This window comes from Trachemys scripta, chromosome 1 (assembly GCF_013100865.1).
Source record: "Trachemys scripta elegans isolate TJP31775 chromosome 1, CAS_Tse_1.0, whole genome shotgun sequence".
NCBI lineage: Eukaryota > Metazoa > Chordata > Testudines > Emydidae > Trachemys > Trachemys scripta.
The window spans coordinates 268,370,714-268,392,361 of record NC_048298.1 but is presented as its reverse complement, the minus strand read 5'-3'; the positions used below and the strand labels follow the sequence as shown (position 1 = coordinate 268,392,361).

Sequence of the window (21,648 nt, the reverse complement as noted above, 5' to 3'; positions counted from 1 at the left end):
GTTAAAACACCCCCACACTGTTCACACCTAAAAATTGTCTTAAATAAAAAGAGCTCTGAGTACAAATTCCACCCTAAACTTGCACTTGGGCAGAAAGCAGTTTACCACTGCAAGCAAAATCTTTCCATATTGAATTCTGAGAGGTTCCAAGCACTAGCAACTTCCATTGACTAAGGCAGAGTTGTGGGTGTTCATTATCACTCAGGAATTGTCTCTACAAAGCTAAGACAACTGTTAATGGACAAACCCTGTTAATAATGGGGAAAGTCTGAAGAGTCTTACTCAGTCTTCTAATGAAACCAAGTTTGAAGTATGCTGGAATAAGACGTGGATAAGAACCAATGGATTTGTTCCAATGATGGCATTTTAATACAGTACTTCTGATAACACAGCACATTTTAGTCTAAAAGGGCCAGATTTTTAAAGGTATTCAAGTGCCTACTGAAATTTTCAAAAAAATGTTAGGGCAGTGTTAGGCACCAAGATGCTTTTGCAAATCTCATAAGGTGCCTAAATACCTTTTAAAACCTGGCCCAAAGTGCTTAACACACACTAATGTTTTTTGGTAAAAGCCAATAATTATCACCGAGATACTTTCACAAAGAACACTAATTGTCCAGCTAAAAGGAGATATGTTTGTTGTGGGAAACAGACATTGGGTCTCTAATACCTTGGTACATTTTTTTTTTTTTAAATTGACCACTGGTATAGCAATGAAGATGTGAAAAACGAAATACTCAGAGGATCACATTTGTGTACCACCTAAAATAGCTGCACACTTTAAGCAGGGCTGCTTTTTATTCAACAGCTGTACAGTTTAACTGGAATTCATTGTATTTGAATAAACCCATCCAACTGCTATAAAATCAAACATAGCTGTTAAATTAGCTCTGTGAAAAGTAAGCTGACACACACTCCTGCTGCCCATTAAGATTTGCAGTAGAACTGCCAGTAGCACAAAAACATTAAAAAAAAAAAAAAAAATCAAGCTACATATAATTTACATGTAACCTCACATTGCAGAAGGGGAAGACTAACAAGAATTTCCCCAGTACCATCTACATTAATCATGCCTTCAAAGGTTCCAAAAACTGTGGCAGAGGATACTGCATTTTCTCAATATGGAAAATGGTGTTGTGTACTAAAATATACATGAAAAATTCCTATTGATCTTTGCAAGGATCTCTTACTAAAACAGCCAGGTTTGTGAAAAGATTTTGAAGTTATAATTAAGACCTTAGAAGTTCAAACAACAATCTACAGCTTTTTGCCTTTCGAAGAACTCTTGTATTACACTACCTGTTTTATTTTAATATGAAATATTAAACAGCCATCCCAGTTTAAAAAAAAAAAAATTAGCAGACATTTGCTATGTGAATCTATCAAGACAGAAAGTTGTCAGCAAAAAATATATATATCAAACCACAAGAAAGATGTGAACTTCCTCTTTCATGCCTCAACCTGATGGCATATTATGGTGGTTTCAGTAACACATTTGCAATGTGAATCAGAAAATCTAATCTAGGAAGAGAACGCCATTTGGATGATACACTTAATTCTCTTTAAACCAAGCCAAATTATATGGATTTGAATGTTTGGGTGACTGCTGATTATTACATAGCTACTTTATCATCACTCAGTTTTAACTGCATAAACACTGTAATATCTCATTTTCACAAACACACTCCAGATCAAAAAAGGAGGATTAGAAAGAACAGGATGCGAAATGTTTTGCAAAGCTCAAAGTAATGCAGATGAAACACCATCAGTACAGAATTTTCTAATAAAACCTCTGCATTTTTCCCCACTGTCTATTTATATTAGATAGATCGATAGATCCCAGTGCTAGGATTAACCATTATTTTCATTTAAAAACTCCACACTACAGAGAACAATATCCTTAGCTAATATATTCTTCAAAGTGGTGTTTTACAAAAACAGACTGAGACGGGGGCCACATTCTGATCTATTACACTAGTGTAAATCTGAAACAACTTCATTGACTTCAATGGGAGATTTTTACACTGGCATTATTGAGATTAGACTCTGGCCCACAACATAACAGAAGAATAAAAACTGACTTCTGGCAGTGAGCGTATCACACTCTGTGTAGAATTAGTATTCACCTTTCCCCAACCTCCAGAAACACAGATGCTTATCCTTAGTAAGCCTAGGGCAGGCCTGCATTGTTGTTTACATTTAAATGGCCCTGCCTTTCTGTCTATGAAGTGATAAACAAATACGTCCAGTTTGTGGTAGAATTGTGGGATTTATGGAGACTCCTCAGCATTAACCAAAAGTAGATGGAGAATAAAAGACTGTTGACACCTACTAACAAAGTTATAAGTCCCAAATCAAGCTACCTCAGTGAACTAGAAGTAGGATTCTGAGTCCTAGGAGAAGAGGGCACTTCCTTCATTTTTAATTAACCTAATCAATATATTATTGGAAAACTCTATGCTAGAGTAAACGAAGGTAAAATAATGGCATTGTAGTCAGTATTGTGAAGCTCCGATCAGGATCAGGGCCTCTCTATGCAGGAACTGGATATGCAACTAGATAGCGTCCCTGCCCCCCAGAGTTTATAACCTAATATAAATGAGTGATTGCAAATTCATTAGAAAGCAAGTGGGAGGATTATTTCCTTTAGCCACCCCAAAAACTTTAAAAACAACTTCCCCTTACACATCACATGACTGGACATTTATGCATAAACATTCTGTCTGCAGACTGAAATTTCAAATTGGGATTTGACAATAAACCATCTAAGACAACAACTGACAGACATTGGTGCCTGTGCAGCAGAGGAAGGTGGGGGATGGACAGTCAAGATAGCCCCTGTCTTGGCCCCAACAGGAGAATGGTTTCTTCCCCACATCAAGGGGAATCAGCAGTTGTTGCAACAGTCTGCAGGGCAACAGAAGAAAAGCCAGTAAGTAATGGAGTGCACAAAAGGCCGATTGGAAGTAGGGTGACCAGACAGCAAGTGTGAAAAATCGGGACAGGAGGACGGGGGGGTAATAGGATCCTATATAAGAAAAAGCCCCAAAATCAGGGCTGTCCCTATAAAATCAGGACCTCTGGTCACCCTAATTGGAAGAGAGAGGACTGGGAGAAGAAGAGGAGTCAGTTTAAAAAAGCAGCTGCAAAAATCATGGAATCAGAGTGCGCGACCAACATCTCAATCACTACAGCTCTGATTCAGGAAAACACTTAAGAATTTGCTCTCCTGAATCAGGGCCTATGCTTGCAAGCTTAAGGTTTTGTTTGGCCTATCTAGGTACTTATGTGGCCTTTTTCACCGCTGCATCAAAAAGCCCTTCCCACAGCATTCTCTTTTTGCCTTTTTTAGACAGTATACCCTTCAGAGCCATGATAAGTTTGTGAAGCATCTAGTAGTGAGTGATTTGATTAATTACTAATGAAACATTGTTAACAAGGTACCCCCTTTCCTATCACACATATCAAGGCTGCGTGTTAGCAAGGAACTAGCATATTACACATGTTTCGTAGCTCTCTCCCCTCATTTTAAAGCTTTACAGAATGATTCATGCTGGTGGTTAGCCAAACATAAAGACACTTTCCATGCTGTCCCACATAGCACAGAAAGGAGAAATTAATTGGTGAAATGCTCACAAAAAGCCTTATGTACTGGTATTACAAATCAACACAGTAGTTTTGCAGCACTATTATCACTGTAACTATGTGTGGTTACCCCATGGAAATGGATGTGCTTTTTTACTTTTAATGTGCATTTCTATAGTCAGTTCATAAATTCAGATCAACTATTTAGAAAACCTGTTAGAAAAATGTTAGCACAAGAAGTGACATGTTTCAAAACACCAAAATGCCATTTAATTGACAACTCCATGTCAGAAGCCAGCTTCACCGAAAAACACTCTGCACTGCAGGCATAAGACACTCCTCTCACCTCTTGGAAAGGTCATTTTCTGACTGCTGGAGCGGCCTGCCTGAGCTCTGGTAAAAGCTTTTCAGGAAAGAGGGGGCAGAGAAGGAAGAGGGAAGTCCACTCTCACTACGATATCGTCGTCGAGCTAAAGGTACAGGACTGAGTGTAGGCAATAAGACAAAATGGAGCAAATGTGTCTAAGTGTGCTGGTTACAACAATTCAAATACCTACAACTGTTATAAATACTGGGCCAGCTGCTGCCTTGACTTACACGGACTGTGTCCCCAACAAAGTCAATAGAATTGTACAGGATACAAGTTGGGGCAAAAAATGGCCTAAGAAATTAATCAAATTATTGCATTATGATGAAATTAAAGAGACACCAAATGAAACTAAAGTATAGACAGCCAAGAAGATCTCTTATTTCTTTAGTCTTAGTTAATCTCAACAAGACAGAGAAATACCCAGTGTTTGTAATGTACTTCAGTGGTTCTACTTTTATAGCAAAACTTGCTTTGATAAATACAATATACCAAGAAAGATTAGAGTGGGAATGAACTAGAGTAGTGAACACATTATAGTGAAATTAAATATGATGAGAAAATATTATTCTTAAAAGATGCAAACTGTTTTCAAGAAAATTCAAGTGCAAGGTTATTGTGGAAATTGCTACTTAATTACTCAACACCAATTTCAAAAATTTTGGAAAACAACTGTCTTCCTTGTAACATATATGTAGGATTTCAATCACAACACATTTCAATAATTAAGGAAAAAATAAAAACCTATTTGAAGACATATTAGAATCATTTCAGTTGCTTTGATATAAATATTTCTAGTTGATTACTCATTCTGTGACAGAAAGGAAGAACAACCTAAGATCAAGTTGTTGTGAAGCTCTTGTTTTGATTGGAAGCTTGCTGATCATGCAACTTAAGTCAGTGACTTCTTGAAGACTATTGTAAAGCAGTGAAGTCAGCAAGTCTTTAAATACTAAATTGCTAAGGTTTCCTGTTTGCACACACCATCATCTTGGTCAGTGAAAAAAAGAAAAAAACAAAAAGCAAAAAAAACACTAAAATTATCTGCCAAACACAGGGATAACATTCTGATGATGAACTCATTTCAAAGCTTCTTTTTCTTGTTTCCCCCCCACACACACACACACACCTCTATATGAAACAGAATCAACTTGATAAGTAAGAGAGTCATTTGTGGTGTTAACCTCCTCATTTTAATAAGCACTTTGAATGGAAAAAAGAATTGCTAGCATTTCACCCAACATGATTTTTTAAAATATATTTCTAAAAATGTAAACCTGTGTAAAATGTAGAGGCCACCTCAGTAGTTTGGGAAAAGAATGTTACCAGGTAAGAGGAATCAGAGTGTAGGGCAGCAGTGGGCAACCTGCAGTCCGTCAGGGTAATCCGCTGGTGGGCCACCAGATAGTTTGTTTACATTTGCACGGCCGCCCGCAGCTCCCAGTGGCCCTGGTTCGCCCTTCCCGGACAATGGGAGCTGAGGAAAGTGGTCCGGGCCACAGGGATGTGCTGGCTGCTGTTTCCCACAGCTCCCATTAGCCGGGAACAGCAAACCACGGCCACTGGGAGCTGCAGGCAGCCATGCAAATGTAAACAAACTGTCTGGTGGCCCTCCAGTGGATTACTCTGATGGGCCATGTGCAGCCCGCGGGCCACAGGTGGCCCACCACTGGTCTAGAGCCTGAGCAAATAAAGGAAGACTCAGTGATGTTGAGCTTGTATGCTCGCTCCTGGACATGGGAAGAGTAAAGAATTGTGGCGGCTCCTTCTGACCAAAATGAAAGAACCATGATTGTCTCCAATGGGAGCACCTTCCAACCATGCTAGCTGGAGCAAAGGTCTCCAGAGTAAAAGGAAAAGAGTTTAAAAGGGAGACATTTTGGAAAGGGCATTATGAAGACTAAAAATACTATCCCCTCAAAAAAGTTAAATATAGCTCACAATGTGGTGGTAGTATTGAATTCTTACAACCCTTTCCTCAGGAGGTTTAACTGACCTGGTGGGAGACAAAGGAAGGCACTAGAGCCTTGCCTACATTAGAGCTCCTGCAGTGTGGCCATTTGTGAAGCTGAACTGATGGGAATTTTCCATCCCCTAAAATTCTTGACTGCAAACACAGCCAAAAAGGTTAAGTGGTTTGCCCAAGGCCACAGAGCTGAGATGAGAACTAGCTCTTTGGTTAGTTAATTATTGTCTGTGTATCAACTGGGGTACAGCAACAAGTACTTTTGCTGTAGAGAAATTTTCTGAATATAATTATTTAGAAAAATCTAAACACTGCACAAGCAGCCTATGTGAACATTAACAACTGTGGCTTAAATGCGTGGATGGGCATTATTTATATTATTCATTTCATTCTATTTTTCCTGATCAGAAAATCTCTGAAAATGCTTGTACACATTTGAATGCCCAAACTCACCTGCTCTGCTCTATAGAATTCTGTCTCAGAAGTGGAGACTTAACACTCTGGGACCTCCCGTCCTGGAAAGTAATCCTCTTCTTGGCACTGGACGTTGGATGGCTGAAAGTATGTGCACGCCTTCTAAACTGAGGAGAATCAGAGTCCTCTTCGGGAAATGGCTGCCATACCGAGGACACAGGGGAAGCTGGAGGAGTGGCCGGAGGAGAATCCCCGGGTGAACAGTCCTGAAAGGAAATCAGATAGGAGTGACACTTTCCCCCCTGCACTGTACAACGGGTAACATAACCGAACAAATCCTACAGCTCATCAAAGGTCTGGAAGAACTAAAGCCTCTCCCCTTCTTGGTCATGGCCTATTGTATGCTAATTATCAGCTGCGCAACCAACGCCAGACATCCTTTGATAATTAGCTCTGAAATAGCAATGTCCTTTTTAAAGCAACAAAGACGGTGTACACAAAGCATTCATAGACCAGTCGCTCCTCTCTTGAACACCCTTTGGCTACTAACAATTGCAACTGCTAGACTTCTAGCTTTCAGGAAAAATAAAGTATGGAAAATGATCACGGCCAAAGCTGGTTTATACTAGCTTCCTCGACATATCATGAACATATTTCCTGTACTGTCAAAGCAATATCCTGGAAAAAAAAAAAAAGATTATTACACAGCCAGATTCCAAGTAACAGCAGCAGGAAAATCAAATAATAAAAGCTGTTATGGATCCTCCTTCTCCTGGGAAAAACAATCATTCATTCAAATGTTGTGTGAGGTAAAAGGAAAGACATTAAAAACAGGAAATAAAATGAAAGTGAATAAAACTGGCATTACACATGGGGTTTTCAACTACTTAAAAAAAGATTCAAGCTTCTCTTTTATTCAGTAACAAATAATTTGTGTTTCAACACCTTTATGTACATTAAAAAAAAAAAAAACAATGGTGACTGTTAGCTGGTTTTACATTCACAGTTTGAATGTGGTAAAAGCAGCTTTTTTTACTTGTGATTTCTTTTTAGTTAAAAACATTCCTCTGAAAAGTTATGAAGCAGAAGCAGACTACAAATTCCCTGGTTTAGTTTGATCACAAAAGCAAGTTAGGTGAAATTTAAAAAATAAACAGCCAGCATAAATGAAAAAGAGCCAGCTTTTCTTTAAGTTTGAGCTTTAACAATAATGTGGTTTAGAAAACTGAAATAAGATACCTACAATTGCCAGGAAGGATTATCCTCCACTGTAGATGTATCTTACTTGAACTTTGCAAAATACATTTGTTCTTTATGTGGCCACTTTGAAATCAAAGAAGAGGAGTTGCTGTGTTACTGCTTCAGCATTAGCCACAGCACATTCCAGGTTTACTTAATTTTGTTACATACCTTATCAGAAGTAAGGCTGCTGCACCGTTCAAAGCTGTCCATGCTGCCCAGACGACCTCGCATTCTGCTAGCTCCCTGCAGGAATGAGAGTGTTCCATTTTATCCCAAGTTTTGTTCTTCATAGTAAGATTAAATAAATTGTTTAAGAGGAGACTGGAAAAAAACAGCAGTGATCCTGCAGGTAAACCGTGAGGTGCTATAAAGCGCTATATAAAAAAGTCCACATAATAACTGCATGTACTATGCATCTTTATCTAATTCAATCTATCCTTTGATTTTAGAGCACTAAATTCACTCACTGATTTTTTTAATTAGTATGCTATGCAATGGGTTTAAATATTAAATAAAGTTATTTGCAAGGAAAAAACATGAAATTTTATCTTAAATTTTGATGGCATTCATGGATTATAAAATAGAAGCTATAAATGTTTGGGATTTTAATACACATGCATTACATATATTTTTATATTCCAATCCAGCATGGCTGCACCCAGAGTAAGCCTCAAATGTAAAGTCTATCACATGTTTACATCTGTATAGTACAGTTCCATCATCTCAGAGTTATATAGTGAGATTTACAGTCCATCAAGCCCTCTCTCCATTATGGAAAGTGATCACTGGTCTTTTTTCTGCGGTGAAGAATGGAAAGATTTTGAAGTGTAAAAATCTGCTGCAAGAAGAATTGCCTGCTTCCACGTCAAGGTTTTTGACAAGGAAAAATAAGCTCTCTCTTGGCAGAGGCAAGGAAGAATTTCTGCATTAGAAATGCTATCCCCAGAAGGGAAAAATACAACAAACTTTAGGAAGAGGCCCCGATCACAGTAAGAACCAAACAGGGATATGCTCCAAATAGGGGCATACCTATGCCTCGTCTTCCTGAAGGCAGTACATGTAGTGATTAGCAACTTAGTTTAAACATGCAAAGTCACAAAGAGTTGTTTTGAAATCTAAATACATGACCTACTGCAATCAAAAACAATTACCAGAAATGAGATACAATTTTTTTTAATTGGATTCCTGTCCATTCAAACCCACAGAATCTCTCTCCTAATCATTAAGACGTTTCTGGGACCTGTATCCTGACCTCATGTCTTTCTGAAAGACACTTTTCCTATTTGACAAAACATTCTATATGTTCCTCAAAATGTATTAGACTTAATTTGTTCCCCACCCGCTCAGAACCTTTAAACAAAGGTAGATTCTTCTCATACAGGGCTTCCTCTTCCATTCCCAGTCCAACAACCCTCTGGAACAACCAGACTGCACCAAATTCCCTGACTCTTCAAATCCTGTTTTGAGAATAATAGATTTATTAGAGTGGATTTGGAGTCACAGACCTACAAATTCTACTGCGGGTCTCCCACTTTTCCCTGGGGGTAAGGGATTCCATCCTACACTTGTGTAAGGTACCTTTCTTTTCTTCTACACGCCATTTACAGTTGGTGTTAGCATGATCTATTGGAGAACAGAATCACAGAACTGTAGGGCTGGAAGGGACCTCAAGGGGTTATGTAGCCCATCTCCCCTCTACAGGAGGGCCAAACATATCTAGACCATATCTGACAGGTGTTTGTCTAATCTGTTCTTAAAAGCTACCAATGATGTGGATTTCACAATCTCTTTAGGTAATCCGTTCCAGCACTTAAGTATCCTTACATATAGTTAAACAGTTTTCTTAATATCTAACCTCAATCTCCCTTGCTGTAAACTAAGTCAATTACTTTTTGTCCCACCTTCAGTGAACATGGGAGAACAATTGACCACTGTCCTCTTTATAACAGCACCTTCTACTTCTTTGAAAACTTATGTCCCACCTCAGCCTTCTCATCTCTAGACTAAACATGCCCAATTATTCCATACTTTCCCCTAAGACATGTTTTCTAAACCTCTTATTTTTGTTTCTCTCCTTTTGGGCTCTCTCCAATTTGTCCACATCTTTCTTAAAGTGCCATGCCCAACACTGGACACAGTCCTCCAGAGGAGGCCTCACCAGAGCCAAGTAGAGCAAAACAATTACCTACTATGTCTTACATGTCCGGTTTGGCCAATGTACATGGCAGAGGGGTATTGCTGGCACATGATGGCATATATCACATGACACTCCTGTTAATACACCCAGAAAGACATTGGCATTTTTTGCAACAGTGTCAAATGATTGATGATCCTTTATGACCCTCACATTCTTTTCTGCAATTCTGCTATCTATTCAGCTAGAACGACTGTATTTACTGAGAATAGTCCGTGAACACTGCAAGCCTTTGGGTGAAATATACTATCAGACTACATTATGTTACATTGTTTTATTATCTGATGGAAATGGATATCCCTCAGCTCCTGAAGCATGCTACTTTGATACTTAATCAGACACACAACAGCAAACCCATTTGCTTTCTCCCATGCTGCTTTTCACACCTGAGAGAAGCACCCCATAAACACCCACAAAACTAACTCACTATCCTTCTTCAAAACATTCCTTTTTCCTGCGATGACTACAAAACTGTAACAGTGATTAGGCTGCTGGTGTGCTGAGACCACAGTATATCATGCTGACCAATATTGTTTCATTGTTGTTTTTTTTGTACTGCCCCATTTGATCTGTCTATTATCTCATCCTATATGGAGATTGTAAGATCTTTGGGATGGTCTTCTTGTTCTGACTGTATAGCACCTAGAACAATGGGTCCTGGTCATTGACTGGGCCCATAGGTGCTACAGTAATACAAAAATAAATATTTTATAGAAATTGTTGGTAGACTTAAGACACAGTAGCTCCTCTTGCTGTACTCACAGCCGTCGGTAACATTTTACAATGTCAACAATGTTAAGAATTGCTTCAGGTTACTTTTTGCTGACAGAGCATTAGTCCTGAAAACCACTCTCTGTGCCATGGATGCGCACACTACCTCCTAAAGCCGGGTTACCAATAGAAAGGAATGCTGGCCCTGAAGCATCTCTCTTCAGTGGCATATCATGAAACAGAGATATGAATGAAAATTCTTTATTTTAGTTTAGGGAAGGGTCCCATGTTATGCTTTTGACATTAAAAAAAATATGACTACTATAAATATTACATTTTTGAGCCAGAGAAAAACCTTTGTTTTCATAGTCTGGTATGTGCGCTAGGACCAAAATTCAAACTGTATTTATGAGGTTTGAGGTCAAGCACAGGTTATATTTATTTTTCTGGGATACACAGCTATGAAGCCACAGCTTGTTTTCAGTTCAGCCCTGGCAACTTTCAGAACATTTCAGCAAAGTAAGCAAATGAGAAAGACACATACTTTTGAGATTTTTATTTTTAATAAAACAAATAGGCTTCTCATTTAGCGTTAGACTGTAAACCCTCTACTGACATTAGTGAGCACTTACTCACTCAAGTAGTGCCATTGATGCCAATGAGACTATCTGGGCAAGTAGCTGTTCATAATCCTGTCCTTGTGTGTTGCTTGAGTGCTTTATAAGTATATATTTCTTAATCCATTATGACGGAGACTTTATAAGTGCATCTCTTAAAAAAAAAAATGAAAACTTTGCATGTACAATCAGAGGACGAAGAAGGATTTTACATTCCATGGATTTCTTGGTAGGTCTTCTTTCATGATCTACTAATCAAATATGTGAACAGATTTTCTGAGACTACGAACATAGCAACTTTCTGAATAGAAACTTTGAATTTGTTTTTGTGACAACTGCACCAATGTCCTGTATTATCCTGGACAAATCTTACTGAATTAGGTTTAATATTTTTGGAGGTCATTGCATTAAAAATGAAAAATGTTAATGTATTGCTATGGGATTGTATGGAATTTCTTTAGCAGGAAGAAAGGATTAATGCAATCTCTGGGAGACATGAGGAACTTCAAAGGATTTTTAGTGACAACCTTTGTAAACTGGATATCCTAAGAAATACCTGGGGGTGAATCCATCCTTTTGAAGCTATGCCCTGGGGAGAAAGCTTAATTCTTTGCTAATTACCTTCTCCTGGAAACTCCAGATCAAAGACCCCTGAACTGTACAAAGAGTGGACTTAACATGTCATAAAGCTGCTCGTTCTGAGCTGAAGCTGTGATGAATGTGAAACCACAAGGCAACTCCTTGGGTGGGGGTTTTGAAAGATTGCTCTTGCTGGAGCCCATATTAGGGTTGTGTTGATCTCATGCAAGCTTATTAGCATGCATGTAGGTTCTGTTACTGTTTTTAGTGTGTTTTCTCTGTAGCATTTTACCTTCAGAATAAAATAGGCTTGCATAGGAAGTGCTGTGTGGTAACTTATTAACTGTTGGCAATCATTCTGTTATTAGTGAACAGAAGGCAAGAGAAGATTGCTTAAGGCAGGAAACTGTTCAGCCTGGAGATACTCCAGGCAGAAGGAACACACACACACACACACACACACACACACACACACATACCCTCCACCCAAGAGAGCTGACAGCTTGGGAGCTGGAAGCCTGAGAGTAGGTGTTCTTGCTGTACCATAGAGGGGGGAAAAACAGGTGTAGTTGATCGGAACTCTGACAGTTTTCTGTCCTGCTTATAAAACTACATAAATCTTTTGACAGGTTTCAGAGTAACATAAATCTTTTGATTACTAAAACTTTAAAATAAAGAGGACAAGTGATGTCATCAGTTTTTACATCATGGTACAGTTAAATGACTTGGACTTAATAGGGCCACATTGTGTAAGACACTGTAGAAAAACCACAGAGAGAGATGTTTCCTGCCCCAGAGAGCTTACAATCCTTTTAAAAGGTAGATGGCAAAAAAGACAAAGATAAGTTACAATTTATTATTTTTTATAATTTTTATTACAATAGTGCATAAAGGCCCAGCCCTGGATCAGGGCCCTGTTGTGCCAGGCACTGTACATACACAACAAGTCCCTGTCCCAAATCCAATTAGATGCAATGTCCTTACCAATCTTGTAAGATACTACTTTTCCAATTCTTGCATTAATGAAGCCATTACTGGAAGTGCAAGGAAAGGATTCCCTGTGGACCCATTTCTAGCTTTTTTTGCAAGATGCTCTGTGACATACTGATAGTTTTTAATCTATTGTAGTTACATACAGGATACATTTTTGGCACCTAAAATGTGCAGTTTTATTCAGTCATGTAATATACTCATCATATCAGAGGATAAATGGACAAGACTGGACATGTGTAAATCCAAATTACCATCTGGATTACTTTATGCAACCCACAGACTCCAGAAAATTCATTCTGCTATATACTGTGCAAGGCACTGCTTTATGTCACAATGACCATGATCAGAAGAGAGACATACCATATTCTAAATGGTGAAATAAGCCATCATGGAGAAAAATGATCTTACTTACAGAGCAATTCTCACCAGTGGTTTCTGTATCTTTAGTAGACCAATTAGAAAACAGCCTACTCACCCCTTGCACCAGTGTAGTGGAAACAATTTCTCACGTTGTGAGCTACAAAATGTTAATGTGCCCACATACCTGACTGAATTATGAAGTAAAGCAGGGTTTCCTCAAACTGGGGTCGCCGCTTGTGTAGGGACTTTCCCTACACAAGCGGCGACCCCAGTTTGAGAAACCCTGCAGTAAAGACTATGTTTCATAATATTTATTGGGTCATTCCTAGATTCACATAGACTACAATGGACTGACTCATATGGGGCTGAAGTACCTTGCTGAATTGATACCTAAGTGTCTCCCATTTGTAGTCTAACTACTTCTGATGGCCCAGGCAATACATTTAGGCATATCATCATCAGCACAATAGTTACACCTCACTAACACAGTCCATCAGGATTTACAGCCCTCAGTCCAATAACTCCTAGACCTTTCTTCCTTGTTCCTCTTTACACCTCTTCTCTCTGCTCCTAGCCTGCCTGCCATCATTCAGTTACAGCACTTTTACCAGTCTGAGCTTAAATAGGATTTTAGAACACCACACTGTGGGGGGAAGAGGGCTGAGGGGAGAGGAGAGAAAATACTACCATGCTATACCTTTTAGAATTATTCAACTTTTCCAATTGTTACTTTATTTTAATTGCACATTGCACCTTGGCTAACATTAATGATGAAATGAGATGCCATTCATCATTATCTGGGTACCTCTTATTGTACATAATATAGCCATAACCTTAATATTTCACAATTTTTGCAACTGATCGTGACAGAGTGCGAGCTGTAGCACCCAGGTGGCTTAGGTAATTGTGTGACAGGGAAGATTGGAGGCAATTAACCTGTCATGGTGAGATTGTTGACATATGGGGGCAATGATTGGGCTAATGAGGTAATTAGCTCAATAAGGGACGATATATATTTGGCAGGAAAAGACAGTTACCGTTTCTGTAACTGGTCTTCGAGTGTTAACGAATGTTGTCACAGTTCAGGGCAACTGCACCTGTATTTCCCCCAATGGTCCAGCAAGGGTAACCACTCCCAGACTTCCTGCTCCCCAGCTGTTGCCTTTCTTGGATGGAGATCTGCATCTCACTCCTTTCTGACTGGAGTGTTTCCAAGCTGCACAGTTCCCTGCCTTCATTGTGTTATTCCCAGCACGGACCTGCTGCCCAAGCACAGTTGCTTGCTTTCTCTTCAGAGACAGTTGACAGTTAGTGTGACTGCCCACCACTGTAAGTTACCATGCCTGGTTCTTTCTTAAGGTAAAAAGTACTACCCCAGAAAACATATTTAAAAACAGTAAAAGAACCTGCAATAATAAGAGCATCCCAATCGATCCTGGGCTCTGGCAGGAGCAGTCCTTCCAAATCCCATCCAAGGAATTTCCTTGTGGCTTCCAGTCCATTACAGCTACAACTCAGAACAAGCTCCCAAGCTTATGGCATCTCAGCATGCCCAGACCTCCCAACCCTTCCTTAAGGATTGGGGCCCTCAGTGAACTAGGGATCCTGTCCGTCTGCTGGACCACAAGACGATTCCGAGCCTGTTTAAAACCAGGCTATTTATCCAAAAATCCTTTCTTTGTCAGCTGGTCCTTGGAGAATCCCATTTGAACTAATATATGCCAACCTCTTCAGCAGATGGCTTCAAAGGGCCGATAACCAGAAGAACTATATTAGCATCCCCTTCCTCCTAGAGCAGTTGCATACAATTCCACAACAACAATGGCATTTTTAACATAATGGTCCCCAAAAGGTATTAACCCTAAATCACTAAGTTTTAACTCAATTTAGTAAAGTTTATTCCATAAGGTTTGCCCAGGATACGCCAGGATATTGGTCAGTCTGTCACAAACATAATGCAAAATTACAATTGAACTACATTTTATTGTGTCTCATAATATCTGTAAATCTTGCAAGCTTAACTTTGTGCACTACTTGCTGTTGATGGGAACTCAACCCATTTTCAGAAATATTTGCTAAAAGACGGTCTTTCTGCTTCTGTGCATGTATGCTCTTCCTGCATTTAACATCAACATAATCTAGCTAAATTAAACCCATAGGAAGCAATTAAGTTTCATGCATATGATTTTAGCTTGTCTAGTTTTTAGTATAAATCTGAACTGTTGTTAAATATGAAAACAAACAAACACTGTATAATCTTATCATTAATGATATCTGCAAAAACTGTTGACAATGAGCTGTTAATCTTACCCTTGAGAAGATATTTTCCAGAGAACTAGTCAAGGATTTCTTGGCCTTGTTTTTCAGAATGTCGAGTTTAAACCGGCCACTGCTAGCAGTGTTTTCTGGGATTGCACTGTTTGAAATGTTCTGTTGAAGTAAGCAAGAACACTTTTTAGCTTTGGTAGTACTCTGGGCAATTGAAGGTCTCTGAAAACTAAAGCTAAATCTGATCACAGAACAAAGCAGTGTGCCCTTTACTTAAGGAATCTAGCCTATAGGACAGGGGTGGGCAAACTTTTTGGCCCAAGGGTCACATCTGGGAATAGAAATTGTATGGCAGGTCATGAATGCTCACAAAATTGGGGTTGGGGTGCAAGCTCTGGTTGGAGGTGCGGCCTCGAGGGTGGGGCCAAAAATGAGGAGTTCAGAGTGCGGGAGGAGGCTCTGGGCTGGAGGGGGCGGGGGAGGGCTCCAACTGGGGGTATGGGCTCTGGGGTGGGACTGGAGATGAGGAGTTTGGGGTGCAGGAGGGTGCTCCGGGCTAGGATCAAGGGGTTAGGAGGGCAGGAGGGGAATCAGAGCTGAGGCAGGGGTTTGGGGCACGGGGAGAGGCTCAGGGGTGCATGCTCCGGGTGGTGCTTACATCAAGGGGCTCCCAGAAGCAGCGGCATGTCCCTTCTCTGGCTCCTACACGGAGGTGTGGTCAGGTCGCTCTGCACACTGTCCTGTCTGCAGACCCACCGCCCCTGCAGCTCCCATTGGCTGCAGTTCCCGGCCAATGGTAACTGTGGGGGCAGCGCTTGGGATGGGGGCAGCGTGCAGAGCGGAGCCCCTGGCTACTCCTACAAGTAGGAGCCAGAGGGGGGCCATGCCGCTGCTTCTGGGAGTTGCGTAGAGAGGACTCCGACCCTGCTCTCTGGCTGGAACGCCAGAGCGGGGCAAGCCCGAGACCCCACTCCCCAGCAGGAGCCCGAGGGCTGGATTAAAACGGGCTTCTAAGATCCGCCCACCCCTGGCTAACTTTGCTTTTTGTTATTTATTTAAAAGAAAGGAAGCATATGGCCTAAAAAAGTAACATTCTGTATATTCACCCCTGCACCACAATTATTTCTTACTGTGTTTAGGCTGGCTAAGGTTTTTCTGGCATTGCTTATATTGTACTAAAAGCTGCAACAAAAATTACCTGTCTGCTTTTTCCAAGTGAACAGAAAAACAGAAAAGCAACCCCAAACAAACTTTAATCAGACATGCCAAAGTGAATCAAAAATAGTATAGTTATGGAAAACAGATAAGGAGTTCTCACTCATTCACAATATAAAAGGCTCAGTTTTCACTGCTGTACTGGAGCTTAGTGTTATCTAAGGTTGTATTTGAATAAAGAAAGAAAATAAAGTATAGGCTGTACCAATGGTGCCTCGCCAATATGGACGTGCGTCTTTTGTTTCGTTTCACACAACTGTCGCAGATGTAAGATCACAAGCTCATTTTCTTCCTGGTCACTGACAGGCTTCATTTTCTGTCAAGAATAGACAAATAAATAAAGCATCTCTTTCAATACATCATTTTTGCTTTGATTTCTGCTCAGAAATACTATGAATGTTCTAAAGTTAAGCTATTCCTGATGCTCCAGATGCCAGCAATTTAGAATATGCATTGCATATACACTATCAATATCATTCAGCTACTTCTAATAACAACTTGTACAAAAGTTTATGTAGCACCATACTTGCACTATACAAGCATAAAAGAAGTTTACAAGCACAATTTTCAAAAGCACCTAAGTGGCTTAGGACATGGCTTAGGCTTTGGTCCTGCCATGAGGGCAGGGGACTGGACTTGATGACCTCTCAAGGTCCCTTCCAGTCCTAGAGTCTATGAATAAGTTCCATTTTCAAAAGTTGCCAGGTGCTTTTGAAGAAACCATGGAGGTGCCTATCTGCACCCTTACCTCAGACTTTTAGAGGTATTTAGGCATTGCTCCAATCAGGATAACAGTGCTTAACTGACTTAGGAGCCTTTGTCTCATATAAAGTTATTGGGACATGGCTTAAGTACCCGCGTTACTTTTGAGAAAGAATTAGGCATTGCAGAGTCTCATTTTCAAAAGTGACGCAGGTACCTAGGAGCCCATGTCCCATTGACTTTAAATGAGACTTAGAATTAGGCATTGCAGAGTCTCAAAGTCTCATTTTCCAAATGAGCTCTACGTTCGTTTTGAAAACAAGGCAGGCTCCTAAGTCAGTTAGACACTGCAGCATGGAGTAAAGCAATGACTAAATATCTCTAAAACAAAAATGGGACTTGGGGTAAGATTTTCATAAGTGCCAAAATGCTCTTACACATTGCACCAATTCTTCATCTGCACATTAAATATACTTGCTTATAGAGTCCTGAAGCAGGACTGGGATCCCAGGGGTTCTGCAGGACCTACTGCCATAATAGCGGGAGTAAAATGTACTTTGTTGCAGGTGGGATTGGGTGGGCAAAAAGCCCCAGACTGCGGGACAGGAACGGGATTAAAAAAAAAAAGTAGCCTCGCTTATACAATGAGCCTCCAGAGTCAATACTCATGCGTAAATACTTCTAAGAGGAATTTTGGAACCATGTATTATTTTATCTTATACTAGAATCACTTTATCTCTAGCCTTTTTTTATTGCCCCCATCACTTCATTATTTGAACGTCTCATATACCTCACAGAACTCAGCCCCACATCATCCCACAAGATAGGGAAGTATTGTTTTCCCTATTTTACACATGAGGAATGGAAGCACAGACTGATTAAATAACTTTGCCTATGGTCACATGAGAAGTTTGTAGCAGAGTTGGGAACTGAACTGTTCCCATACCAGCACTTTCTCAAATCACTTTATTGTACTACAATAGTATACTCCAGTCTAGTTTTGAGAAATGAATTAATGTAGAGTATTAAGTCCATGCAGATGACTATAAGAAAGAAAGCCAAATACAGCTGAAAGGAAGAATGTGGGTACTTCCCAATTTAAAATATAGTCCACTGACCACAGAAAAAGTCAGCAACCTGAGCACAAAACTTTGCACACACGCGCACATATGCTAAAAAGATTTCCAGAATATGAAAGAAGTCAAAACCTACATAGATATGTGAGGGACGCAAGAACTGCGTTGACTTTATTACCTGAACACGTTCAAAAATGTCGGCTTGCTCATTATCAGTCAGTGATGACAGGTGTCTCTGAATTACAAGTTTGGCTCTAGGTGGGTAAAGACCTTCAGGAAAAAAAAAATATTAAACAGAGCCTTTGAGAGCTACTAAAACTAAATTCATTCACCAGAGTACCCTATGATTCCTATGTATGCTGCTATAAAAAGTACATAAATAGAATACACTTTTAAAATAAATGACAGATGAGATATTTTAGAAGGCTTTCAGTTAAAAAGCTATTAACATATTTACAAAAGTACTTTTCAAATTCTAGTAAAGTACAAACCTCTTACTTTGTCTACTCTTACTAGATCATACCAAGGTAAGAATTCAGTGCCTTATGGAAGGGAATCCCATCTGGGAGGGATTTGAATAGAACACAACAATGATAAGCTCTAGGACCCTGTATTGAGATGCAAAGCTGTCCCCCTTCCTCCCCAACTTGCCCCTGTCCCCATCTACTCTTCTACATTCAAATCAGACTGCTTTCTTCTTCCCTTCAATGCTTTCTGAGTTCCAGAAGGGGGATCACTCAGGAGAAAGTCTATCCACTCTCAGATCCTGGACCACAGCAACTTCAGCAGCTGGGAGTAATAACTTTAGCAAAAGATCCAGGGCACACTATGCTCTGTGAAAGCAGCAATTTTCAGAGGTTTATAACTCAACCAAAATTGGGTGGATTTTCACTTGGGAGAAGGCCCAAGACAACCTCCCTGCCCCTGCTCCAAAGAATAAAAGCACTAGAGCTTCTTAACTTAAAAGGTAAGAATTTTTAATCTTGGCCAAACACCACATTTCCCGCCCCCCCAACTTCATTCTCAAGCCACTGAACCATTTTATTTGAAATTTAAAAAAAAAACGTTTAGACTGATGTAGACACCCAGCATGGAGGATTTCAACCTGAATAGTTCAAGTTTGGCAGAGTTATAAGCAACTGAATATTGGGCCTTAGAAAAATTGTTAGGCCTCCCCTGTAATAAATCCTTTGGTAATATGATACCCCTTGGTTCTGTCTGAAGCCCACCAGCCTCAAATATATAGATATAGATATAGATATAGATAAAAAAAAAAAAAGAAACACTGTAGCAAAATATTTTACAATTACTTAGGGAAAGATTTTCAGAAGTGACTGGTGATTGAGTTGCCCAACTTGATATACATACACCTCTATCCCCATATAACGCTGTCCTCGGGAGCCAAAAAAATCTTACCGTGTTATAGGTGAAACTGCGTTATAATCGAACTTGCTTTGATCCACCGGAGTGTGCAGCCCCGCCCCCCTGGAGTGCTGCTTTACTGCGTTATATCTGAATTTGTGTTATATCGGGTCATGTTATATCGGGGTAGAGGTATATTAGAAGGCCCTGATTTTCAGATGGTCTATGTTCTGTACTTTTTAAAAATATTGGGCTCTCAATGTGTCTCAAGTTGGGGTATCCAAAAAGCTGAGGCATCCAAACTCATAAGTCACTTTTGAAAATTTTGGTGTTGGCTCCTTTTCACAGTCCTTCCATGCATATCAATGGGACAAAACAGCAGCTTATGCATTTGTAGCTTTTCATTGAGAAACGGGGAATTTCCAACCAAGGTTTGCCACTTCTGAACACTCTAGTGCTTAACACAGACATTAACTATAAAACTGTATTTCTTTGTCAAAACTTCTCATGCTTTTCACCCACCAGAGGGAACTAATAATTCTAAGTGATAATCATTTTTATTTAACAAATACAAATCGTGGCGTTTATTACAAATACCTCATACAAAAACAGACACGTTTTTGTGTGAACACCCCACTACTTTTTAGTGAATAGAGCATATCATACTTGATTATGTATGTTGGTTTCATCTGCCAGCTTATGTCATTTTTAATAACAATCCTGTCAAATATTAAAAAGACATACTGTGGCATACTTAACTGTCGTTGAAGTCAGAGCTATGTGTGCAGATCTGAAGTCAGGCACTAGCCCTAAATTCTTTATTATCCTTGTTCAATTTGATATTAACCTCATATTTTATTAACATATTTCATGTAATAGAACAAGGTAATGAAGTACATAAAGCAATCAGCCCCATGAGAAAAATCATCATCAACAAGATTACAAAATAAGAAAAAGAACAAACAAAAAGAAAGGCTAAAATGTCAGTTCTAGCATTACTGTCCCTTCATTTACTACCATCTTTAAAACCTTCTTTACAAAAGTATGGGTTCCAAATGTGTTCAGAACACTGTGTTGAGAATTTCTGTACATGCTAAAATAATAGAGCAGAAGGAAAGACAAAAATAAATATTTGAGGAAAAAGTAATATTTATAGCAAGAGCTTTAAGGGGCTAGTTGGAAAATAATTATTGCGATAGCTACCACTTTACTCAATTTATTGGCCATTTATCATGGTCATGAGAATTTTTTTCTTCTTTAACTAAACTGAGATTCAAGCAATTAGATAGGTTTTAATTAAACCAGGGGTCGGCAACCTACGGCACGCAAGCCGATTTTGAGTGGCACGCTGCCTGCCCGGCGAGAGGAGGGGCGGAGGGGCCGGAAAGCACCACGCTGGGGGAAGAAGCGGGGGAGGAGGGAAGCTTGGCTGCCACAGGACCAAGCTTCTACCTCCTGCCCCGGCAGTGGGGGGGTCCCGGCCCCCCGCCCCACTCAGCCCCTCCGCCCACCACTTTCCCCTGCGGGGGCAGGAGGCAGAAGCTTGGTCCTGCGGCAGCCAAGCTTCCCTCCTCCCCCGCTTCTTCCCCCAGCTTGGGGCATTCCCCCCCCCTCCTCCCCCTCTCTCTCCCTGCCAGCGATTGCCCTAGCGAGGGGGAGGGGGAAGAGCGGCAGCATGCACACAGCTCTGTAGAGGATGCAGAGAGGGGTAGGGATGGAGCCTGGGGGAAGGGGGTGGAACAGGGAATATCCCTTCCAGCCCCCTGCCATGAGCCGCTCAGGGCAGGGGGCTGGGAGCACCCCCACAAGCCGAGCACCCGAGCCCTCTGCCCTGAACCCCCTCCCACCGCCCCCCCCACACACCCAGCCTTCTGGCCTGCACCTCCACACCGCCCCCCAGCCCTGTGCCCTGACCTCGAGTCGCCCCCAACACCCAGCCCTCTGCTCTGCACCTCCACACACACCCCAGCCCTCTGCCCTGAACCCCCCCCCCCCCC

General features: G+C 40.5%; 1 protein-coding gene across 2 annotated transcripts in view; it reads right to left on the bottom strand.

Moving 5' to 3' along the window:
* Positions 1 to 21,648, bottom strand: part of TBC1D4 (TBC1 domain family member 4) — a 154,710-nt gene that overhangs the window by 35,777 nt on the left and 97,285 nt on the right. Inside the window, exons 6-11 of one of the 2 annotated variants that reach the window (XM_034758343.1) lie at positions 18,468 to 18,559; positions 16,717 to 16,827; positions 15,339 to 15,458; positions 7,743 to 7,817; positions 6,372 to 6,598; positions 3,932 to 4,069 (exon numbers count right to left, since the gene is read on the bottom strand). In XM_034758343.1, the coding sequence (XP_034614234.1) occupies positions 3,932 to 4,069; positions 6,372 to 6,598; positions 7,743 to 7,817; positions 15,339 to 15,458; positions 16,717 to 16,827; positions 18,468 to 18,559 (763 nt within the window). The remainder of the gene's footprint in view (positions 1 to 3,931; positions 4,070 to 6,371; positions 6,599 to 7,742; positions 7,818 to 15,338; positions 15,459 to 16,716; positions 16,828 to 18,467; positions 18,560 to 21,648) is intronic. The other variant, XM_034758344.1, reaches the window with a different exon arrangement.